This window comes from Ahaetulla prasina, chromosome 2, assembly GCF_028640845.1.
Source record: "Ahaetulla prasina isolate Xishuangbanna chromosome 2, ASM2864084v1, whole genome shotgun sequence".
NCBI lineage: Eukaryota > Metazoa > Chordata > Lepidosauria > Squamata > Colubridae > Ahaetulla > Ahaetulla prasina.
The window spans coordinates 130,307,343-130,332,469 of record NC_080540.1 but is presented as its reverse complement, the minus strand read 5'-3'; the positions used below and the strand labels follow the sequence as shown (position 1 = coordinate 130,332,469).

At 43.2% G+C, this 25,127-nt stretch overlaps 1 protein-coding gene across 1 annotated transcript in view; it reads right to left on the bottom strand.

The window, feature by feature from the left end:
- The window catches only part of CASKIN2 (CASK interacting protein 2), a 137,204-nt gene extending 112,355 nt beyond the window's left edge, over window positions 1-24,849 (bottom strand). The window contains exons 1-2 of the mRNA XM_058174017.1: window positions 24,263-24,849; window positions 923-1,444 (exon numbers count right to left, since the gene is read on the bottom strand). Of these exons, the coding sequence (XP_058030000.1) occupies window positions 923-1,016 (94 nt within the window). The 5' untranslated portion in view covers window positions 1,017-1,444; window positions 24,263-24,849. The remainder of the gene's footprint in view (window positions 1-922; window positions 1,445-24,262) is intronic.
- Between the last annotated feature and the right edge of the window lie 278 nt (window positions 24,850-25,127).

The following is a 25,127-nucleotide window of genomic DNA, read 5'->3' as shown; positions in this document are numbered from 1 at the left end:
GGAAATCTCTAATAAAGGTAAAGGTAAAGGTAAGTGCATATGTACTAATTCAAGAGGAAGAAAACAAAAATATACATGTTGCATATGTAAGAGCATAGTTCAAATACAAACATAATATACTTTATAACAGTGAGGAAGAATGTGGTCAAATCACTTCAATGTCTACTATACCTTCTATTTAGTTACTATGTGATAATGGGCAACTTAAGAGCCTTTCTTATGGTTCTGTACTTTTAAATCAGGCATGGATTGGACAATCTTTCCAATAGAGGAAGCTTCCAGAGAAGATAATTCTCAAAGAGAAGATTGCTTTCTTAGGTAGAACTTATACAGTATCTTGCTGCTATTTCCAACATTGTTAACAATTCTGGATTGCTAGGAAGAAATATTTTATAAATTAAGTTTCACCTGAGAGTCATATCTTACTATCAGGGGTGGTATTCACTTACCTTCGCTATCGGTTTTCAAATGTGAGCAAGTGCGCATGCGCGTACGCTTCGCTCACACGTGCCATCTCTGCGCATGCGCAGGGCCTTCCGCATATGCACAGAGCACTAAAAACTGAATGTGATGACGTCCGGGCAGGAGGGTGGAGCCTCTTGCAGCTGCCCTTACTGGTTCGCCCGAACCAGATAGAACCAGCTGAATACCACCACTGCTTACTATTGCTCTATATACACCAGGGGTCTCCAACCTTGGCAACTTTAAGCCTGGTGGACTTCAACTCCCAGAATTCTCCAGCCAGCTTTGCTGGCTGGGGGATTCTGGGAGTTGTCCACCAGGCTTAAAGTTGCCAAGGTTGGAGACCCCTGCTATATACTATAACCATAGCCAGTTTGCCAAAAGTCACAGAACTGTAACTAATTTACTATTGAGCCAAGTGAAAGCAAAGTATCATATTAGGCTGTAAGGAGATACTCACTACTTTTGGACACCTTGATCTTTGCTACCAATTTCTGCACACCAGGTACATCCTCATTTTTCACAGCCTGGATCAGTTCCTGTTCTCGCCCCATGATGAACCAGGGCACTGCTCCCAATTTATGAAGCCATCCAGATACTCCGTGTGCGAGATAACTACTCAAGAGAAAGTCCCAAAAAACGGTGGGAGCAAAAAGCCCAAGAAACAAAAATATTTTCAGAACTCTCACTGCACATTAAAAAAAAGTCTAGTAATGGTGATAAATACTACTGGGCATTAAATAATTTGGTGCTTAATGATTGGATCTCAATTGTGGGGAAAAATTGGGAAGGAAAAATGAATAGGTCGAAGCAACAGAAACAGTGTTATATTTAGCTGTTCTTGCTAAATAAGTGCATTGTCTCCAAATCTCAAATTCTTCCTAGGCAGGTAGAGGTTCTTTTCGTGGTAGGAATCCTCTGTTTCCCCAAATCAGTAGATGTAGAGCCTCTGCAGCCAATGCCCGAGTTGTTTCTCAGTTACCTATGAAAATAAAAAGCAGAATGAGTTTTTTCAAAGACTTCCAAACCATTGGAATAAAGGCAGTTCTCGACTTATAACCACAATTAGGACCAAAACCTCCATTCCTAAGTAAGGTAGTGAGTTGCATCCAATTTTATGATATTTTTTGCTATGGTTGTTAAGAGAATGGCTGCTGATAAGTGAATCATTAAGTCATTAAGAGAATCCAGCTTCCTCATTGATTTTGCTTATCAGAAGTTGGCTAGGAAGGTCACAAAATGATGGTCACAAGACCCCAGAAAACTGCAACTGTCCTAAATGCATGCCAAGTGCCTGAATTTTGATCATGTGACCTCGAGGATGCAGTGACTATCATAGATGTGAGGACTGGTTCATGTGTCACTTTTTCCAGTGCTGCTATAACTTTGAACAGTCGCTAATGAAATGATTGCAGGTCAAGGACTACCTGTAATGTGCTAATATAAATCCTGGATTATAGGCAATTTGCTCTTTTCAGTTCAAGTACAATTCAATACTAGATAGACTATATGCTCCATGAAATGAGTGTTTCACTAGGAATACAACAGATGAAGAAGGGGAGGGCATATACGAAAGAAGTAGTAGCTGGGCTGAGAAATCTGATTTCCCAACTACTATAACTCTCCCTTAATTTTTATGTGCTTTTCAAAATGTTTACCAGAACTACTTCATGGGCATTTCCGCTTAAACTCTTGAGATCTAAAGGCTTTCTCTGCTAACATAAGCCAAAATCAAGGGTCTCAAAATTCTGCAGAAATTATCTGTAATATTATTAAGTGTGTCATTAATGATATAATTGCAACCATATGCATTATTAGATCATAGGTAAACAGATTTCATGGCCTACGGAATCTTTTAAAACAAAACAAAGCAAATATCCACCAATTGGACTCTCACGTATTTGTACAATTGTGAGAGGTCTGCTCAGAAATTATATTAGAGGTAAGTTCTATCTTTGCTTACACACTCAGTTGGCAGAATTTGTTCCATTTCACACAACAATCCAATCTTGATGTTTTTTCTTCTTCGAAATTTAAAGCAAAGAGACAAATAAACTTGCCCACATTGTTAAGATGAGAGAAATGGGAGAAAACAGAAAGCCAAACGATCAGAATCATTGCATTTGAACTTGTTTGCAAACGGGAGACAAAATGTCATTCCTATTGCTGTTTTACAGCATCAGTAACTGGATACAGTACTGAATAATATATTACTGTATCTGCCTCTCACAATGTTATTTGTGTCTGTGCACCTTTTAATAAAAAAATTGCTTGTACCTTTTAATAAACACTCTGAGTTCAGCTTAAACTTGCTTCTGAACAAAGCCAGGCTTTATTAAAGGATAAAGTATCCTTTATAGATAAATTTCTGTAAAGAAATTGTGAGCAACATCTGTAATATGCAAACAAGAGAATTGAAATGGCCTTAGCATGCTGTTCTCATGCCTGTTTATTGAATATCCAGCGCTATTTCTCAATGCCCAATGCCTAACTATATCACAAACTTTGAGATATAGGAAATCTGAGGAAAAAAGAAGGTTGCCTTGGGCGCGACATTAAAAGCTGTGAATGAAACATTAAAGGCCAGATCAGCCTTTCCCAATATGGATGTTACCAGTTTAAACTAGTAATTTTATACAGTATGACCCCTCCCCAAACAGCCAATAGTAAGTGATGTTTAGAATTGTTGTTTAAAACAGAGCTCCCCAACCTTTCTGCCTTTGTGGACTGGATTGGGGGGCAGGAAGAGGGGATGAGTCCACAGGAATGGCGGCAGTGGTGGGTTTCAATTTTTTTTACTACCAGTTCTGTGGATGTGGCTTGGTGGGCGTGGCAGGGGAAGGATACTGTAAAATCTCCATTCCCACCCACTCTGGGGAAAGGTTACTGCAAAATCCCGGTTCCCTCCCAATCAGCTGGGATTTGGGAGTCAGAGAATAGATGGGGGTAGGGCCAGTCAGAATTTTTACTACCGGTTCTCCGAACTGCTCAAAATTTCTGCTACTGGTTCTCCAGAACTGGTCAGAACCTGCTGAAACCCACCTCTGAATGACGGGCATGTGTGCACAGCTCCATTGGCATGAGCAGCGGGCAAGCCCGTCTGCCGTTCATGCCAATGGAGTGTGCGTGCATGTGCTCACCCACTAGTTGTATAAGTGGGGATGCCCATGTGCCTGCCACTTCCATGACCCAGTTCTGAATGACTCAAGGCCCGGTAGTGGACCGAGGCCTGGGATTGGGTACCCCTGATTTGAAACATCAGAAAAATCTTAACTTGAGTAAGCTACCCTAGAAAATGTGAAACTTAAAACACCGCAAATAATATTTAGCCAATAGCTATTGTAACAAAAATAAAGGGGTGCCAGCAGTGGTGGGATTCAGCCAGTTCGCACCACTTCGGGAGAATCGGTTGTTAACTTTCTGAGCAGTTTGGCAAACTGGTTGTTGGAAGAAATCATTAGGGCAGAGAACCGGTTGTTAAATTACTTGAATTCCATCACTGGGTGCCAGGTAAATTTTAGGTATTTTTTTTAGGTCTAAAATATACCTAAAAGTACCTTTTAGCCAGTGGATTTGAGTGAGTTCTCTTACAGCAAATGGTTTACTCCTTCCTTCCTCCATACATACAAACACTTCATTCCTTAAAATAAGGAAAGGCTTTAACCGCGTTTTGAACTTTGCTTGGTGATATTCATATAAAGATAAAAGCAATGTAGATGTCATCATACAAATAAAATAGAAATCAGCTAACTGTATTTATCCAAGTACTTAGAGAATTATCATTAGAGTTGTTTTAATTCCTTTATGTCATTCTTGTAATCAGAACAAGGTTCTTAAGAGGAATTGATCACCTTTGTCACTTGATTTCCTAAACCAGGAAAGGTCACACCAATCCATTTCTACCCCATCCTCTATTAGGATTATGGATCTGATCTCTGAAACATTAAACAAACACTACTGAATTAAACTGCCTTTAATTCTCCAGTGTGCATTTGTTTGAATCTACTGCTTAACAATACAATGCAATGAGATATTGGTGAAACAAAACAACCACAAATGCAGGGCACAATATAGGAGAGCAAACCCATCATGGCTAGATTAAGCAATCCATCTATATTTGAAAGACAGAAGTCACTCTTTCGAAGACAGCAAAGTCCACATTTGGATAGTGAGGAACACTGGTTTGAAAGAGGGTAAAAGAGGCCATCTATGTTAACACTGAGCATCCCTCTCTCAACAGGGGCGGGGGGGGATAGGACACCACCTGTTTCCTGTCTACAACACAGTCCTTTCAGCAATTCCAAGAAGATTCCACCCGCATTTGCACTCTGATACAGGTGACCCTGACAGCACAGATAAACCCCCAAGTGGCCTCAAGAGCTCTCAAGGAGAGTGCTAAAGACCAGATGACTGAAAGAAATATGATCCTATAAAACCCCACCCACCCATTCTGTTGGAACTAATCCTTCCATCACCCCACCGTTCTGCCAGAACTGATGAAACTTCTTGGATGAGAAGTAAAATGTCCAACTTCTTCCTCAAGGGAAAAAACAGTCCAGTTGCCTTTTGAAAAAGTACCTTTCGGACATGATAAACGACCAGCCACTCTTTTTTTGACCATCTTCTCTTGTGTTTAGGGTGGGGGTAGATTCCCCGTTCCATTATTAATATTTGTATATTGATCAAATGATCTAATTTGTCTAAACCATAACCTAGAAGGATTTGTGTAACTGTGCAGCAGAAAGAGGCACATACAAATCAAAACCAAAATGTGTACTTTTGCCAATTTTGCATTTCTCTGGTGCTGTCTGAAGTTTTGAACTGTAACTCTCACTGTCCTACCCACAAAGCCAATTGCTGTGCTGGTTGGGGATTATGAGACCGGTTGACCATTGATGGAGGATCCTAACTTGGGAAAGGCTGTCATTGTTTATAGCTATGGCTCTTTTCAAACAAGATTTCAGAAGGACAACCAGCAATCATTCCTCATTTCTTGATCTCATGCCATCTTCTCCAAGGTTACTCAAAGGCCTATCCTATGTGGCATAAATAAAAAAGTATTTTAGTTCAGCTTGACCCATTCAGATAGGAGCGTGGGGAGGAAGTATTGCAGGGCCAAATGTGTGTTTACATTGAAAAGAAAGTCTGCCAGCACATTTAAAAAAAAAGCTGCGGCACTAGTTTTATTACCCCTTCCTCTGTTAGTAGACATAGTAAGATCATAGTAAGTAGAAGTCTGTTGGACATGAGCTGAAGTAGAAGTGAGGGTAAGGTATGGACTCCCTTACTCAGACAGTACTACCCCGACAGCATTCTTGTTGTTGTGCATATATAGCTTATACTTTCAAATAAGATACGCAGACACAGAGTTAATATTCTGTTTATAAATTTATAAAATGCAGGGGTTGCTTGCTGTGGTACACCAAACACATATAACAACAGGGAATTAAACATCAGATTGACAATCCAGTCTGTCTTTTCAGTATCCCAACTGGGACTTTTTTCTAGGCAAGACTTTTTTTTAAACTACCAAGACATAGCTGAGAAATCATTGTTTTTCTCTTCCAGGCAGAAGAAAACAGAAGCTCCCTTAATCCACGGGAAAGCTCTCACAAAGACTCCACTCAAAGCATCCCCAGTGGCTGTGGTTTCTTCAGTTCGTGTAAGATGACTATGAAAATATGTTTACTGCTTGGCACAGTTGTCACCAATAATGGGCCTCCTTCTTTTTCTGTCTCAAAGGGAACCGAGTGTTAAGGGCTTGTGGCACATAAAGCGACAAAATAATAATAGGAATAATTAGGAAAGCTCAGAAGCAAACAGTTTTTAAGTCAGAGGAGTTGAACATTCAACACACCAGCATCCTCCTCCATTGAGTAATGCAAAATCAAGCAATGGTCTGGACTAAATATAGTATGTGGGGGGAAAAAAACTTTTCGAACAGACTGTTGGTCTTGGGCCAGGGGGTTGCTCTGCTTATGTCCTTATGTTCAAAATGGATAACATGTAGGAAAGCTATAAAGTCTGCTCGTGTTTTTCACTACCCTCCTCCATCCGCCTCTTTACAAGGGAAAGAAACTTTAAGATTTGCATATGAGCTAAACTATTATTTAGCTTTTAGGAAGTACTAAGCCATCAAATGATAAGATACAATAAATAAAAACCGATTTATAAACAAATGCCTAAATGGAACCTCTCGGTGTTCAGAGAAATCTCTCTAAATAACGGACACCAAAAGCAAACTCTGCAAGGTGGGGGAAGGGATGCTGAATCCCTAGAAGCATCTGACTAGCTCTTGTTAGAAACAGTAAAGGTATAGACGTCTTTGAATCAACTAAATTCCTGGTGAACACATGTGGTTTTCATGGCAACAGTATGTAAATGTTTGCCATTGCCTTCTTCCTCAGGTTTTTTTCCCCTACTTCTCAGCTTTGTCAAGAATCTTGGGTCTCCCATCCAGGAACTAACTGGGTCCCCCCCCCCACAGAGAGAGAGAGAGAGAGAAAGAGAGAGAGCTAGAGCTTTCTGAGCTCAGAAAAGTTGGCTAAGTGCTGCCCTTTGCTGTGTCCCAAAGTTGCACTAAGTGGAGCTTGTATTTGGTCCCGGGGGTACTTCTTAACTGATGCTCAGTTAACTTATAATTAGGATCTAGACAATGCAGATGTTAGGCAGGAACAGATGTTTGTGTAGGAAACATTTTAACACACTTGCTCTTAATAAAACGGCAAATCACATAGGGCCACAGCTCAAGCACTTTGCATTCTAGCTTCTCTCCATCATCTAATAAACTTGACAGAAATAGATAGGACTCAGAACTCATTCCTACAGCAGAAATCTCAATGTAATAGATCTATCTTATTAATTCTGAAGGGAAGTGTTAATATTTATTACGCTGGGATTTCAAATATATGTATATGGATACACATATTGTCCCCGGGTTAAGAACGTCCGACTTAAGAACAATTCCTAGATATGGATGGGCTGCCTATTACTAAAAATGGCAGGCAGCGTTCTCTTTCCTTGAGCCGACAAAGCGCTGAAGCTGTGCAATGCTTTCAGGAACTGCTGAAACAGCACATTTTTAATATACAGCCTGTTCTCAGAGGTTTCCTGGAAGCATCGCATGGAGAATGCTGCCTGCCATTTTTAATAATAGGCACTCCATTTGTAAGTACAAGTTCCAGCACAAATATAAATTTGGATTAGAGAGTGAGTTAGGAATGGGACTCATCCTTAACCCGGGGACTGTATGTATATGTATGCAGTATGTACATACAGAGCCAGTGTGATGTAGTGTTTGGTTCAGGTGCTAGATTAGGAAGGGGCAGCCTAGAGTCTAGTCCTCCCTGAACCACCTCTGGGTGACCTTGAGCCAGTTATTCCCTCAGTCCTAATCAGTGTCAGGCTCTGCTGGCTGATAAACAAAACCTCTTGTCACTTCATGCATTGTAGCTTTTCTGTAAGAAACTAAGCAAGCACACTGCAAAATCATGCAAGACAAATATAAGAAAAGTAACAACATATAAAAACACACCCATATCTACATCTCTGTAACTAGGATCTGATCATTCCTTAGCCTGGCACAGAAAGTGGCCAAAAAAGAGGACGACCACAGCAGCAAGATGCTCAGAAAATGAAAACCCCACAAGATTTGCCAAATTAATCCCTTACTATGAAGCATATAAAAAGTTAAGCAAGGAAAAACCTGACACCTGTTAGTAACTTTCATGGCCTTCTTTTGTTTTCAGGAACTTAAGGAATTTACTGTAGTACCTAGGAGAGTAAAGAAAGCAATCTGCATATTTAAAAATACTCACTACACAATTGTTATGCACCTCCTGTGGTTGAACACTCGCACGAAAAACAGGTTCCATAAATATTTTTTTTGTTCACCTGTCCCAAGATAAGATCTTAGGTATTATTTGCCAGGCACCTTTGATATAGGGTGAATAGTCCTCATAATAATTTATTGTATGTGTTTCAACTTTGAACAGGGCAAAGTCTCCAGCAGACTTTTTCTAACCTCCCTCAGCTTATCCCTTCCGCGTACTCATTATTTAAGTAAGCCAGAGTTGTTGAGAGCTTGCAGCATACAAGTTGTTGTTATTTTTGTTGTTGTTGTTGTCATCCAGTTTGCTAACTCATTAGCTTGATTCAGAAAACATGCCAACTCTAAACGCAGTTTAATAAAACATAATTACTGTTCCCCGGATGGTCAGGATCCTCAGAGCCTGGACCTTCGGTTGATGTTGTGCAATGCACGGTCCGTGGTGAACAAAGCCCCCCTTATTTGTGATCTTATACAGGGGGGCTCCGTGGACTTTACGGCATTACGGAGACCTGGTTGGGCACAGAAGGGGGGGATGCCCCTTGGAGAAATGTGCCCATCGGGTTTCCGGGCATTCCATCAACCGAGGGCCCAAGGCAGGGGTGGGGGGGTAGCGGTTGTGATAAACGAGAGTCTAGAGCCGAGGGAGACCACTGTTCCTCAGATTGCTGGTTGTGAATCCCTCTTTGTGAAGTGGGGCCATAGGTGTCAGTTGGGCTTGTTAGTCACGTACCTAGCTCCTTGCTGCGTAACCACAGCCCTGTCCGAGCTGTTGGAGGTGCTTGCTGGGGTGGCGGTTGAGACCCCTAGACTTATGGTCATGGGGGACTTTAACCTGCCATCTACGTCGGCTCGGGAGTTCATGGCCTCCATGACGGCCTTGGACCTGACGCAAGTAGTGGATGGCCCTACGCACATCGGGGGAGGCACACTGGATTTGATTTTCATCTCTGGACAGTGGATGAGTGATCTGGTTTTGGGAGATGTAGTCATTGAGCCGTTGTCATGGTCAGATCACTCTCTTCTCTGCCTGGACTTTCAGACCGCCACTCACCACCGCAGGGAGACGGGACCAATACGGTGGTTCCGTCCCAGGTGCCTGATGGACCCAGAGAGGTTCCTGACGGAGCTTGGGCCATTCCCTGAGGATCTTGCCCACGACACGGCCGAAGAACTAGTCGCGGCTTGGGAACTGGCCGCGGCTGGGGCTCTTGACTGTGTCGTGCCTTTGCGGCCTCTGACCCGGCATAGGTCTCAACCAGCTCCTTGGTTCTTTGAGGAGCTGAGGGAGATGAAACGCCAGAGAAGACGCCTAGAGAGTGCCTGGAGATCTAACCATTCAGAAGCTGATCAGACACTAGTTAGGTCCTTTAGTAGGACCTACCTAGTGGCACTGAGGGAAGCGAGGAGTTTTTACGTCTCCTCCCTCATTGCGTCGGCAGATAACCGCCCGGCCGCCCTGTTTCGGGTGACCCGCTCCCTTCTTCAACAGGGGATGCGGGATGACCCGTTGCAGGGACGTGCCGAGGAGTTTAGTGGTTATCTATACGATAAAATCGCTCAGCTTCGGGATGGTTTGGATCAAAGTTGGGTGGATCCAGGTGAGATGTCGGAGACACGTCTTGTTGAGACTGTTTGGGATGGATTTGATCCTGTGGCTCCCGAGGACATGGACAGGTTACTGGGGAGGTTGAATGCCACCACATGTTTACTGGACCCGTGCCCCTCCTGGTTGGTGCTGGCCACACAGGAAGTGACACGAGGCTGGCTCCGGGGGATTATAAATGCTTCATTGTTGGAGGGGGTCATCCCTGCCGCCTTGAAAGAGGTGGTAGTGAGACCCCTCCTCAAGAAGCCTTCCCTGGACCCGGCTGTTTTAGGTAATTATCGTCCGGTCTCCACCTTCGCTTTGTGGCGAAGGTTGTAGAGTGTGGTGGCATGTCAACTTCCCCGGTACCTGGATGAAACTGTCTATCTAGACCCGTTCCAGTCCGGCTTTCGACCCGGATATAGCACGGAGACGGCTTTGGTCGCGTTGGTTGATGATCTCTGGAGGGCCAGGGATAGGGGTTATTCCTCTGCCCTGGTCCTATTAGACCTCTCAGCGGCTTTTGATACCATCGACCATGGTATCCTGCTGCACCGATTGGAGGGATTGGGAGTGGGAGGCACCGTTTATCGGTGGTTCTCCTCCTATCTCTCCGATCGGTCGCAGACGGTGTTGGCAGGGGGGCAGAGGTCGGCCCCGAGGCACCTCACTTGTGGGGTGCCACAGGGGTCGATTCTCTCGCCCCTCCTGTTCAACATCTATATGAAGCCGCTGGGTGAGATCATCAGTGGCTTTGGGGTGAGGTACCATCTGTACGCGGATGACACTCAGCTGTACTTTTCCACCCCGGGCCACCCCAACGAAGCTATCGAAGTGCTGTCCCGGTGTCTGGAAGCCGTACGGGTCTGGATGGGGAGAAACAGGCTCAAGCTCAATCCCTCCAAGACGGAGTGGCTGTGGATGCCGGCACCCCGGTACAGTCACCCACAGCTGACTGTTGGGGGCGAGTTATTGGCCCCGATGGAAAGGGTGCGCAACTTGGGCGTTCTCCTGGATGGACGGCTGTCTTTTGAAGATCATTTGACGGCTGTCTCGAGGAGAGCTTTTTACCAGGTTCACCTGGTCCGCCAGTTGCGCCCCTTCCTAGACCGGGATGCCTTATGCACGATCACTCATGCGCTCGTGACATCTCGCTTGGATTACTGCAACGCTCTCTACATGGGGCTCCCCTTGAAGGGCATCCGGAGGCTGCAGTTGGTTCAGAATGCAGCTGCGCAGGTGATAGAGGGAGCCCCTCGTGGCTCCCATGTTACACCAATCCTGCGCAGACTGCACTGGCTACCTGTGGCCTTTTGGGTGCGCTTCAAGGTTTTGGTTACCATCTTTAAAGCGCTCCATGGCATAGGGCCGGGTTATTTACGGGACCGCCTACTGCCACCGATTGCCTCCCACCGACCCGTACGCTCTCACAGAGAGGGACTCCTTAGGGTGCCGTCCGCCAGGCAGTGCCGACTAGCGACACCCAGAGGAAGGGCTTTCTCTGTGTGGGCTCCCACCCTCTGGAATGAGCTTCCCCCAGGGCTGCGCCAACTTCCCGACCTCCGAACCTTCTGCCGCGAGCTTAAGACACATCTATTTATTTGTGCAGGGCTAGCCTAGGGTTTTTAGTTTTAAATTTAGTTTTAATGGGGTTTTATACTATTTTAGTGATATTTTAATTTCGGCCTAATTAATAAGTTTTTTAATTGTTGTTTTTACTTGTATTATTCTTATGTTTTTATTTGGCTGTACACCGCCCTGAGTCCTTCGGGAGATAGGGCGGTATAAAAATTCGAATAAATAAATAAATAAATAAATAAATAAATAAATAAATAAAAATCAAGCAATGGTCTGAACTAAATATAGTATGTGGGGGGGGGGGAAACTTTTCGAACAGACTGTTGGTCTTGGGCCAGGGGGTTGTTCTGCTTATGTCTTTATGTTCAAAATGGATAACATGTAGGAGAGCTATAAAGTCTGCTCATGTTTTTCACTACCCTCCTCCATCCGCCTCTTTACAACGGAAAGAAACTTTAAGATTTGTATATGAGCTAAACTATTATTTAGCTTTTAGGAAGTACTAAGTCATCAAATGATAAGATACAATAAATAAAACCCAATTTATACACAAATGCCTAAATGGAACCTCTCGCTATTCAGAGAAATCTCTCTAAATTACAGACACCAAAAGCAAACTATGCAAGTTGGGGGAAGGGATGCTGAATCCCTAGAAGCATCTGACTAGCTCTTGTTAGAAACAGTAAAGGTATAGACTTCTTTGAATCAACTAAATTCCTGGTGAACACATGTGGTTTTCATGGCAACAGTATGTAAATGTTTGCCATTGCCTTCTTCCTCAGGTTTTTTTCCCCTACTTCTCAGCTTTGTCAAGAATCTTGGGTCTCCCATCCAGGAACTAACTGGGTCCCCCCCCACACACACAGAGAGAGAGAGAGAGAGAGAGAGAGAGAGAGAGAGAGAGAGAGAGAGAGAGAGAGAGAGAGAGAGAGAGAGAGAGAGAGAGAGAGAGAGAGAGAGAGAGAGAGAGAGCGCTTTCTGAGCTCAGAAAAGTTGGCTAAGTGCTGCCCTTTGCTGTGTCCCAAAGTTGCACTAAGTGGAGCTTGTATTTGGTCCCGGGGGTACTTCTTAACTGATGCTCAGTTAACTTATAATTAGGATCTAGACAATGCAGATGTTAGGCAGGAACAGATGTTTGTGTAGGAAACATTTTAACACACTTGCTCTTAATAAAACGGCAAATCACATAGGGCCACAGCTCAAGCACTTTGCATTCTAGCTTCTCTCCATCATCTAATAAACTTGACAGAAATAGATAGGACTCAGAACTCATTCCTACAGCAGAAATCTCAATGTAATAGATCTATCTTATTAATTCTGAAGGGAAGTGTTAATATTTATTACGCTGGGATTTCAAATATATGTATATGGATACACATATTGTCCCCGGGTTAAGAACGTCCGACTTAAGAACAATTCCTAGATATGGATGGGCTGCCTATTACTAAAAATGGCAGGCAGCGTTCTCTTTCCTTGAGCCGACAAAGCGCTGAAGCTGTGCAATGCTTTCAGGAACTGCTGAAACCGCACATTTTTAATATACAGCCTGTTCTCAGAGGTTTCCTGGAAGCATCGCATGGAGAATGCTGCCTGCCATTTTTAATAATAGGCACTCCATTTGTAAGTACAAGTTCCAGCACAAATATAAATTTGGATTAGAGAGAGAGTTAGGAATGGGACTCATCCTTAACCCGGGGACTGTATGTATATGTATGCAGTATGTACATACAGAGCCGGTGTGATGTAGTGTTTGGTTCAGGTGCTAGATTAGGAAGGGGCAGCCTAGAGTCTAGTCCTCCCTGAACCACCTCTGGGTGACCTTGAGCCAGTTATTCCCTCAGTCCTAATCAGTGTCAGGCTCTGCTGGCTGATAAACAAAACCTCTTGTCGCTTCATGCATTGTAGCTTTTCTGTAAGAAACTAAGCAAGCACACTGCAAAATCATGCAAGACAAATATAAGAAAAGTAACAACATATAAAAACACACCCATATCTACATCTCTGTAACTAGGATCTGATCATTCCTTAGCCCGGCACAGAAAGTGGCCAAAAAAGAGGACGACCACAGCAGCAAGATGCTCAGAAAATGAAAACCCCACAAGATTTGCCAAATTAATCCCTTACTATGAAGCATATAAAAAGTTAAGCAAGGAAAAACCTGGCACCTGTTTGTAACTTTCACGGCCTTCTTTTGTTTTCAGGAACTTAAGGAATTTACTGTAGTACCTAGGAGAGTAAAGAAAGCAATCTACATATTTAAAAATACTCACTACACAATTGTTATGCACCTCCTGTGGTTGAACACTCGCACGAAAAACAGGTTCCATAAATATTTTTTTTGTTCACCTGTCCCAAGATAAGATCTTAGGTATTATTTGCCAGGCACCTTTGATATAGGGTGAATAGTCCTCATAATAATTTATTGTATGTGTTTCAACTTTGAACAGGGCAAAGTCTCCAGCAGACTTTTTCTAACCTCCCTCAGCTTATCCCTTCCGCGTACTCATTATTTAAGTAAGCCAGAGTTGTTGAGAGCTTGCAGCATACAAGTTGTTGTTATTTTTGTTGTTGTTGTTGTCATCCAGTTTGCTAACTCATTAGCTTGATTCAGAAAACATGCCAACTCTAAACGCAGTTTAATAAAACATAATTACTGTTTTCCTGAGTAGGTTATACTCAAGCAAATAAAACTGAGTAATGGCATAAAGTGAATGGCATGGTTCACTCTTGAGACTAATAACTTTATGCCCACAATAGGCTGGAGGGCTAGCTGATTGCAAACACCTAGGTCCTTCATCTCAAATGAAGTGGTTTGTATTGCATATACATATGCCTATGTTCATGTTCATGCTTAAGTGCGGGTCAAGAGGAAATCAGCTGGCTTTAAAGCAACACAGACAAATAGGCTGACTGGCTGGACATAGCAGTGGTGGGCAGGGGAAGGACTACCAAAGATTCTGCTTCTTGAGCTAGTAGGTGCTCCAAAAGCACTGAAAGGGTCAAAGAACTCAAATTGTGTAGAGAGATCCAGAACTAGGAAAAAAGGGAAAGACCCAGAAGGGAGGATGCCGATGACATAGATCAGACCAAATTACAATGGTGAAAAGAATTTAGCTGGTAGATTGGCCAACACAGGAGTATTCGGGAGGAAAGTCAGAAGACCTAGTAAAATCAGCTGGCAGATCAGTCAATGGAAGTTGGGAACGGGCTAGGAGACTTGGCTGGCAGACTGGCCAGCAAAAAAATGTGGGTTGGCCGCTCATGAGAACTTTCAATTGGGAGTACCTTTTAGCAGACTAGCGATATCCAGGTTTTCAGGCTGAGAAAACACCTAGAAAAGCATTGGGAAGTTTGGCCAGCAGGATCAACAATGGGAGCAATGAGAGATATTGCCAGGGCAGCAAAGAGCTAAAGCCTGATCCAGGTGAATGGGGCCCCTTCCTCCCTCACCAAAAAGAGAGGGACTGAGGAAGACCTCAGCTGGGTGATCCTTTCACTGCAATTAGGGAAGCCAATTTTCTGCAGGCTTAGTCAGCGAGAGAAAGAAGTTGATTGGCTATCCACCGAGATAGCTTCAACTCCAATGCAGCCTAAAATTAGCCAGGACAATAGGAGAAATTATTAATTGAGGACAACAGAGAAGCTCACTCAGGGGGCTACTTTAAGCCTTGGCAGAAGTAACGGCAGAAGAGCAGCCCAGACCACCACCAGTGGCAAATCAATCTGGCTCATCAGCTAGGCAGCTCAAATCCAGGTTGTGTACTAAGAAGCTCAGCAGCAATGAAGCATCCCATCTTGAGCAGAGCCAAGCCACCTGCCTTGCCAATGACCACAAAGTTTGAGTAGAAACTAGAAGTCATCCCACTGAAGAATCAAGCCAACACCAGCCTATAGAGTGATGGCTGAGGATTGGGAGGTGGGAACAATGAAGATGAAAATCCCGTAGTCAAAGCAGAACCTGGTGGTGGCAGACACCACCTACAATGAAGGAAACAAGGCTAATAAGGGCAACAGAGAAGGGTAAAAAAACCATCCGTGTTATAGGTTTAAAATGGCAGGTTGATCTAGTCCAGCAGCAATTGCTCAGTGAAGCCACCTACAAGAGGAAGCATAGGAACATGGAGAGATGGGAAAATCTACTTTCCCACACTCAGATTGTTTTGGAAACAACCAAGGTCAAACCCAGCCGGCTACAGATTAGCAGTGGTTGGTCTGAGAATTGAATAAGAGGTAAGAGCTCTAATAATTTCAGGAAAGGTAAACCTGAAGGTAATTGACAAATAAGAATGTGAAAGGGAAACAACCCTTTGCAGTCAATTTTGCTTAAATAATAGGCACCCCTTAGATATTTAAAGGGAAAAAAGCTTTACTGTATATGTGACTGTTGCAACAGCAAGCAACCCAGGAGTTGGTCTGTGTGCTGCCTGTGTGTGCACCATCCCCCACAAAACCCTGTCATAATCCCTCCCCCCCTCCTTGGTCTAGTGTATTGTGCAAATTCAGTCATTGAAAACATCCAAAAATGTGAAGAAAAAACACATCTTCCCAATAATTGGCAGGGTGGGATACAAACGTGAGCCATTGCTTGTTCACTCATGAGCTCCAGTCCACTGGCCTTGCTGCTTTTCATTGGAGGGAACCACTGGGTGATGAGCCTTTTCACCAATGGATTCAGGACTTCAAAAACTTTATTTTGCCTTTGCCCTTTCTTTTAATTCCTCAAAAGCTTCAAAAACTTCCCGCATAGTAAAGCATCAGTAAGGACTTTAAAATATTCTGAGAATGCTCAGTCCAAGTGTACTTTTACTATGAATGCTGGATTTTCTAGCAGAAAACATAACAGCTATTGTAGGAGTGCAGGACCCTCTAAAACATTCTTGACTATTAATTCATTGGCTAAATTTTATCTGCATCTGTTTTGAAAATTTTCTAAATGAATCTTGCAGCTGGCAGCAAGATAGCCTGCGTCTAAGCATCACATAAGCAGAATGTGAATAATGTTAACCCAAGCATTTTGTTAAGAATAAAACTTAGCAGGGACACTTAGATTTTGACTAGCAAACAGATATAAAACATTTCGTAGTATAAGCTTCTAAAAATGAATCTGAGTATACACTATTAGTTTTGTGATATTTCAGATTTGTTGTGTGCCTGCTCATGTTTCTCTAGCAGTGCCTGATGTTTTAAATCTGTACTAGCCATCTGTTATATTCTTCCAATTTTTTAAAAAAAAGTCAAGAAAAGGAAAAAGAGAAGAACAAAAGCAAGAAGATATACTTATGATTTTAACCCAGATTTCTGATTGAAACTTTCCAACCAGTCACCGACTGAGGCTCCTGTGTATTAACCTGTTTCTTTGCCCCTTCACAAGAACATCTCCTTTTCTCTGGGAGTGTCTATGGAGATTCTCAGTCATCCAGGTCATGGTTGTCCCAAAGGCGCTTTTTTCAGAAGGCAACTGGATTTTGTTTTTCCTTGAAGACAGAAGTCAGAACTGAACAAACTTCTTGGATGAGAAGCAAAACATCTTCAAGGAAAAACAAAGTTCAGTTGCCTTTTGAAAAAGCACCTTTTGGGACTCCTCTGGGAGGAACAAACCGACAAGCATAGACTTTATGTGAAGTGGGAAAAGGCTCTGCAATAATTCAACAAGACAAATCTTTTCTAGTATTAGAAGATTAACGTGCTCCTCTTTCCATTACCTCACACTTCCTCCAAAGTTCTAATGAGTTGATGAGTTCTTTATAATCTTTCTTCTGAACTTGGCTCCCTTATCGAATACCTGTACAATTAGCACAGGGGCGCCCCAAGGCTGTGTGCTGTCCCCACTTCTCTTCTCTCTGTATACCAATGACTGCATCTCCAATGATCCATTTGTTAAGCTACTGAAGTTCGCAGATGACACAACAGTGATTGGTCTCATTCGAGACAATGACGAATCCGCATATAGACGAGAGGTCGAACGACTAGCCTTGTGGTGCAATCAAAACAATCTGGAACTGAACACACTCAAAACCGTAGAAATGGTGGTAGACTTTAGGAAAAACCCTTCCATACTTCCACCTCTCACAATACTTGACAACACAGTATCAACAGTAGAAACCTTCAAATTTCTGGGTTCTATCATATCGCAAGATCTCAAATGGACAGCTAACATCAAAACATCATTAAAAAGGACAACAAAGAATGTTCTTTCTGCGCCAACTCAGTAAGCTCAAACTGCCCAAGGAGCTGCTGATCCAATTCTACAGAGGAATTATTGAGTCTGTCATTTGCACCTCTATAACTGTCTGGTTCGGTTCTGCAACCCAACAAGAAAAACACAGACTTCAGAGGATAATTAGAACTGCACAAAAAATAATTGCTACCAACTTGCCTTCCATTGCGGACCTGTATACTGCACGAATCAAGACGAGGGCCGTGAAAATATTTGCAGTTTCCTCGCATCCTGGACATAAACTGTTTCAACTCCTACCCTCAAAACGACGCTATAGAGCACTGCACACCAGAACAATTAGACACAAGAACAGTTTTTTCCCGAAGGCCATCACTCTGCTAAACAAATAATTCCCTCAACACTGTCAGACTATTTACTGAATCTGCACTACTATTAATCGTTTCATAGTTCCCATCACCAATCTCCTTCCACTTATGACTGTATGACTATAACTTGTTGCTGGCAATCCTTATGATTTATATTGATATATTGATCATCAATTGTGTTGTAAATGTTGTACCTTGATGAACGTATCTTTTCTTTTATGTACACTGAGAGCATATGCACCAAGACAAATTCCTTGTGTGTCCAATCACACTTGGCCAATAAAATTCTATTCTATTCTATTCTATTCTATTCTATTCTATTCTTATAAGATAGATAAATCAAAGACAGACGTCTTGCCTCATCTGTCAATACTGAAGTGATAAAACAGTATCTTTACAATTCACCCTAAGAGATTCTTCACATCTGAAACAAAAAAGAAAAAAGAAAACCCCAGACCCTTGGACCAGCATATGGGTGTCCAGAGGAGAATTCCCACAATCCACAACTGTCAAAGTCATTGGAATCTAACATATTTGAAAAGTAGCAAGTTGGGGAAAGAAGAACAGAGTTTATTGACATGGCATCTGATCTTTCAGAGGCAACAGGATAATCTGAATGTTCCAGTGGGAACATTCTTCTTGCCTATCGGGGATCAAGGCTCTCCCACACCAAGATTTATAATGTCATCATTGCAAAGGTATTGAATTTTGTTCTGGGATCCAGAAGATATCCTTTTATACCACCCTTGTGTTTGCCCACCACTGTTTCATCTTTTTTTTTTACACCCACACCCATCCATTAAGAGGTTTAGATGGATTACCCACACAGTGTATTTTGCATTGAAGCAGACTTGATTCAGGAAAGGAGAGGAAAGAGAATTGAAGAACTGAGGAACAATTTATATAAACATAATGTGATTCAGTTTAGTTTTTAAATTTGGAACCAGTTGCTTGGTCTGAGGATTACTACTTGAACAAACTTTAGCTTGTCCCACACTGAAGAATATTTAAGATCAGCGATCACCAACTGGTGGTCTGTGGATCACTGGTGGTCCGCAAGAAGATTTTGGTGGTCTGCAGAAAAATTATTTGCATTTTTTTTTATATTGCACTAAATCAGGGGTCCTCAGACTATGGCCCCTGGGCCGGATATGTGCAATGAACGTTTGCGTTGCTGCAGAGAGTCTCCCCCTTCGGGGTAATTTTGTGTGGGTCAGAGGGGGGCAGAAATTCCAACTCGGGGTCTGCTTCAGCCTCCTGGCATAGGGCTTTGGACAAAGGCTGGAGGGAAGTGCCATTGGTGTTAAAGAGGGCCTCATTCCAGTGGGACTGCATCATGGCCTGGAACTGGCTGACCATCTCAGCCTGCTGAGCCTGCAGGTGTCTATACCTGGCCTTGCACTCCTGCAGGTCTTCCCTCTCCTTGGAAAGTCTATGTTCGTAGTCCTCAGTGAGGTGCTTCTGCTGAGCCTCCTTCTTGGTCAGATCCAATTTGAACTGAGCCAGCTGTTTTGCCAACTCTTTTTCATGGTGGCTGATTAGCTCCAACAACTGCTTCCTTTTAAAGGCCCTAAGGAGCCCAGGCAGGCAGGCGAGGAGTGACTGGGAGGAGAGGGGCGAGTAGAGGCCGGCAAGGCATCCCTCAACATGAGTTACATCAAGTTGGCCATGCCCACCCAGTCACATGCCCACCTAGCCAAGCCCACCCAGCCAGTCATTAGGCAGATCATATTAGTGGTCCGTGGGGTTTAAAATTATGAATTACGTAGTCCCTGAGGTCCAGAAGGTTGGTGACCCCTGTTTAAGATGACAGAGAAGTTCCTTAAACCCCTGGGAGCGAGACCATCTTGAGTCATAATGCAATACAGCCATTGCCCAGCAGTCCACCCCTACCATCATAAGGCACATTCCCAAATTAATGTGATGACTTCCCCATGTGTACAGTTAGTTAAGAGAGAAAGGTACATTGAGCTACGAAAATGATGCGAGGAACAGAAAACAAAAATTACAAATGAATTTTGAAGACGCTACATCAAACTTTCCCTACCACAAAAACTCCACACACAATGGGGTGAACTTGTGTTATCTTTTCTGCTGGAAATCAGATTAACAATGTACAGATTGGAAAATTTCTGCCTGGAGTTAACTAGGCTATTTATAAAAATCAGCTTCGGGTTTAATTGATTTCAAGAGATAAAGCAAGCCCCCTTTCGTGTGAGAAAAATATGACCATATCTCATAAGAATGTGTTGCTGGCTTACATATTGGATATTTTAGTGTTCCTTTATGAAATCTTAAACACTCCAAAGACCACATGCATCATTTACTGACCCTGAAGACAAAACCACCCGATGCTTTAGTATATGAGCTAGGTTCTTTATCTGGTGTTACTATTGCCCATCTCCACAGCAACCACTCGGCTATGATCAGGATGACAAATGAATTGCTCATCCAGGTGAAACAAGATCTGGCTCTCTAGTGGGAGCTACTTTATCATCTGCACGGCTATCTTTCCAAACAAGTACAGGTTGCCTGAAAATCTCACATAAAGTAAATTCACATAAAGCGAAACATGAAACCAATGGGAAAAAAGGGGGTTGCAGGACATGACGTCCATTTTTGTAATCCAAATACCTTGACATGTGCCCATACATTTTTTAGAGCCTCTACATCGAAACAGCTTTTCTTCCTTGTCTCTTATTCTATGTACAGTGAGGACTGGATTTCTAAAGTGGGCGGTTATCGTAGCACAGGTCTGTGAGTTTTGTTAGCATTCTACATTTTATTTTATACAGTAGATTCATCCAGTTTAAAAGCTCCTCTTGGGCCTGAGGATTCTTTATCTGCTATGGCATGACACAGTAAGTCCAACATCTAAAGTTAGAGAGATCATTTTCATTTTTAGTAAGTGAATTGGACAAGACATTGAGGTCCACTTTGACTCCACAATAACAGCCATGGCTGTTATAGGTATGAAAGTAAGTGGGAGACAGGATACATAATTAGAACTATACTACATATTTAATGGTTTTGCAGATCAATATTATTGATCTATAAACCTAGTATAATAATTACTTGTAAATCTAGCAAATAAATAAACACAATGGTAAGGAGGAAAAAGAAAGCAAATACTTGGAGAAAAGCAATCAATTGCATACAGTAATTATTCAAGGAAAACCTGTACAATGGTCTATGAATGAAGGAGGAAGCTTAAAATGGGTAAATTATAAAAAATCCAGGATCAGGACCAAAATTCTCAGAAACTGTATCTTGGGAGATCTAACTCACAGAGCTCTCTGAGGCTATAATAGACTTGCATAGACCCAAAGTGCTTTGTGGACAAAAGTGATCAAGTTCAATCACTACTAACTCCAACCGAAAATAACAGATAACAGTTCATGTGCCAGAATTCTACCCAGAATAACCTTTAGTAGACTCAGTAAAACGAAAGTTCCTATGACCACCAGACCTATAAACCCGTCATACCAGTATTAACAAGTAACCAGCAAGTCGTCTATGGGGTGGGTATAAATGTAAGCAGGATCAAGATGACCTTGAAAACTATAAAACCTTAAGCATTTGCGAATTTCCATAGGGTATAGATTTTAGATAAACTGTGGACTAGGTAACCGGGCTAACCTAGCTTAAAGCATCATTAATGGACAAAATGTTTTTTGAGAATAGCTAGCTACTGGCTGTAAAGGAGTCATATTTATATTTATATTTATCTCTTACAGCAGCTGTGACTGCAGACCATTAATACTAAATGGATTAGGACTTTTGGAATCTTATTTAAAAATACAATATCAACATACACACTTTGGATTGGATTCAGACTGGGATTATTACTTTGTTGCCATACAGATAGACAAATATTTTACAGCAACATACCATCTTATTCATTTGCTTTTAAAAAAAAATCAACTTAGAACATGTAAAAACCATAATATACAAGAAATATTACAGCTCTGTTCAAAGACTGTGTCTAGAATGACCCTGTTGAGCATAATAGATCACTCTTGTTCTTTCATTATTGAGACACAATTATTATGGTTTACTAATCTGGATCTCTAGCTATAACCTGTGCTTGGTGACTTGCTTGTTAAAAAAAAAATCCATATTCTGAGTTTTGTCTCTTTCCCTTCTCCAACCTATTTTAATTACCATAATTAGATCTATGAGGAAGTTCAGATACTTTGGGATGTCCTGTGAACGGAAGGGGGATTGGAGGACATTGTCATACTTGGCAAGGTTGAAGGAAGTAGAGGAAGAGGAAGATAATGGATAAGGTGGACTTACAGGAACAATGTGGTTACAAGGATGTCCTTGGACAAACTACAATTTATAACTAATGACAGTTCCAGATGGCAAGCATTTGCCTACGCAATCACTGAGATTCAAAGTCTGCCTTATGGAGCCCATCTCAGCAGAAGTATCGGATGTGATCTGAAAAAGTTATCCCCAGAGATAACCTTTTTTCTCCAGAGACCATGAACAGGATCATATTTGCTCAACTTCCACAACCATAAGCCATAATTACACTTCAAATTAAGCATTTAGGTTATATTCATTATAAGTTATAAATAAACTGGACTCCAAAAAGCTGATTGTGCACCTTCTTAGAATAAAGTAATTAGAGTTACTGCTCAAAAAACAGAATAGGCTTTGGTAATCAGTCCTCCTATAAGTAACATAACAGTAAAAAGCTGCAGAATATGCATGAAGAGAATACATTCCTCTGCTAAGCAAGTCAGACCAGCCTGTTCTACCCATTTCCAGGCTCATGGGCTGCAACTGATGAGCTCTGGCACATTTCATTCTAGAAATCAAGCAAGAGTTGCTAATAGACCCCAAAGGGATTTTCCATTGGCAGAGTGCGTTTTTTGGCTGACTACTTTCTCCTCAACTGATTATTCAATTTTCTGTAGGTTTTAGACCTGAAATAATCTCTGTACCCCTTGTTCACATCTCTGGCCTCTTACAATCAAAGTACAATAAAATAATTGCTTTTGTTATAGTTTTTGCATGAAACCTACTACTCAGTCTGAGATCCCCTGTATTAAAGCAAACTTATTAACTTTGCTGTTGTACATAAAGATCAACACATGAACAAGAACGGGGCTCCTTTACCAGTCAGTGTTCTCACCAGGAGAAAGAGAGTTAAACTTGGTGCACGCTTTGGCATCTTTTTCAGGCTACTTTTTCAGCAGCCTAGTTCATTTCCATCCCGTCAGAATGTGTAAAACACCCATCTTGCTTAAGAAATCTAATATACCAAATTCAGGACTCTACCTGCTGAACTCAAGTATCTGATAATTTCCTTTCTCAAAAGTAGTGCAAAAGTTGGTTGGGGGTGAGGGACCAGGATTCAATTATGTGAGAGATAGACTAAAGATGCTAAACAACAATTATTAAAAATACAAGCCCTGGAGGAGGGAGACAAGGGGCAAACATTATCTCCACTGGAAAACAAAGCCTAGAGCAAAGGTTACCTGGTAGAACTTGGGGAACTTTTTGTATCACAACAGTGGTGTCATTTTTCAGGTATGCTACAAGTCAGAGTTAGGAGAAAAAGAGGTGAGGCTTTGGAGGTAGACTATAGTTCTTTTTTCCTTAAAATAAAAAAAAAAACCCCACAATTTCACCAACCCAAAAAACCCTGCAGGGATATTGAAGGGCAACCCTGACTGATCCCAGCCAACATGATCAATAACGGGCTGGGGATAATGGGAGTGGTGGTAGTTCAGCTCACCTAGATGGGTCAAAGGAGGCTGCAAAAAAAGCGGATGGGGTTATCCGGGACGAGGAGATGCAGGAGGAGGAGAGGCAGCAGAGCAGTAGAGGGAAAAATCAAACCCGAGAATTATTCGGGATAAAAAGCTTTGTAAACCAGCGCACGTTATATAGCGCATCAGAGCGCGGTACTATATAGCCTGGCGGATATAATCTTTTGAAAAGTTCGTCTCAAAACATCCAAGCCAGCAGCCATCAGACCAAACGTCTTGAAATGCCCAGAATCGAAGGATGGAGCCCGGTTTCGGGGGGGAAAAAGCAAAAATCGGAGAGTTTTTAAATCCAGAGTCGGCTGCACAGAAGTGCCCAAATAAGGCGAATAAAGGGGCGCCGAGGGCGGGGATGGGAAGAAAAACAAATCTTGGTCGGCAACATTGGAGACTTGGGAGCCGATTTCTCCCTTTCTTTCCCTCCGCGCACAGCCTCCACATTTAACTCCAGCCTTTTGGCTTTTCTTTCCCACAACTCACCGCATCGGGGGGGGGGGGGGCTCGACGCGTTCCCAGGCACCACACACAAAGTTGCGAGCGTTCCTGTCACCGGCTGGTGGCTTTTTTTCCTCCCCCGCTCCTCCTGGCTGCCTCCTCCGGGCGAAGAGAAAGAGCTGCCCCTCGCCTTCCACGACGACCGCCGGAACGCCAACGAGGGCTTCCTTCTCCCGCTCGCTCTCGTCCCGGACCTGCCGAGCGCCGAAGGCTAGTTATGCCCGGGAGCGAGGTGAAGGCGGGCGCGGAGGAAGGAAGGAAGGAAGGAAGGGAAGCGGGAGGGTTTGGAAGTCCGCGGGCAAAAGTCTACGGAACCCGAGAACTTAAGCGGAGGAAAGGCTGGCGCAGCGCCTCCCGCGCCCCCCGCGCCCGCTTTCTCATTCTCCTGCTTCCTCAGGGCAGCGTCGCCCCCCGCGGAAGGTGACTCCGTCCGGTCAGCTTGCGAGGCGCCTGGGAACTCTGCCCAAGAGTTCGCCTCCGCCTCTGCCGCCTTTTTCTTTTCTTTTCCTTTTTTTTTCTTTTTTGTTCCCCCTCCGACTCCCTCCCTCCTTTCCCTCGCCTGGGATCGCTCAGCAGGAAATCCCTCCCAGCCTCCCGTTCTCCCCTCCTGATTGGAAAAGCGAAAGCGAGGACGGCCGGCCGAGCTGGGCAGGGCTTTGCGGAACTCCCGCTGCCTCTTGCACCGGGAGGGGTGCGGGGGGGAGTAAAGGGATTCAGGGGTGAAGCATAGAGGAGGAGAAGGAGGAGGGCGGGCGATCGGGGGCGTGTCGTGTCACCAGAGGCCTTGGCCCGGTGCGAAGCGTGTGCGCACAGGTAAGGGAGACTGTGTGTCTGGAGCAGGGGAGCGGAG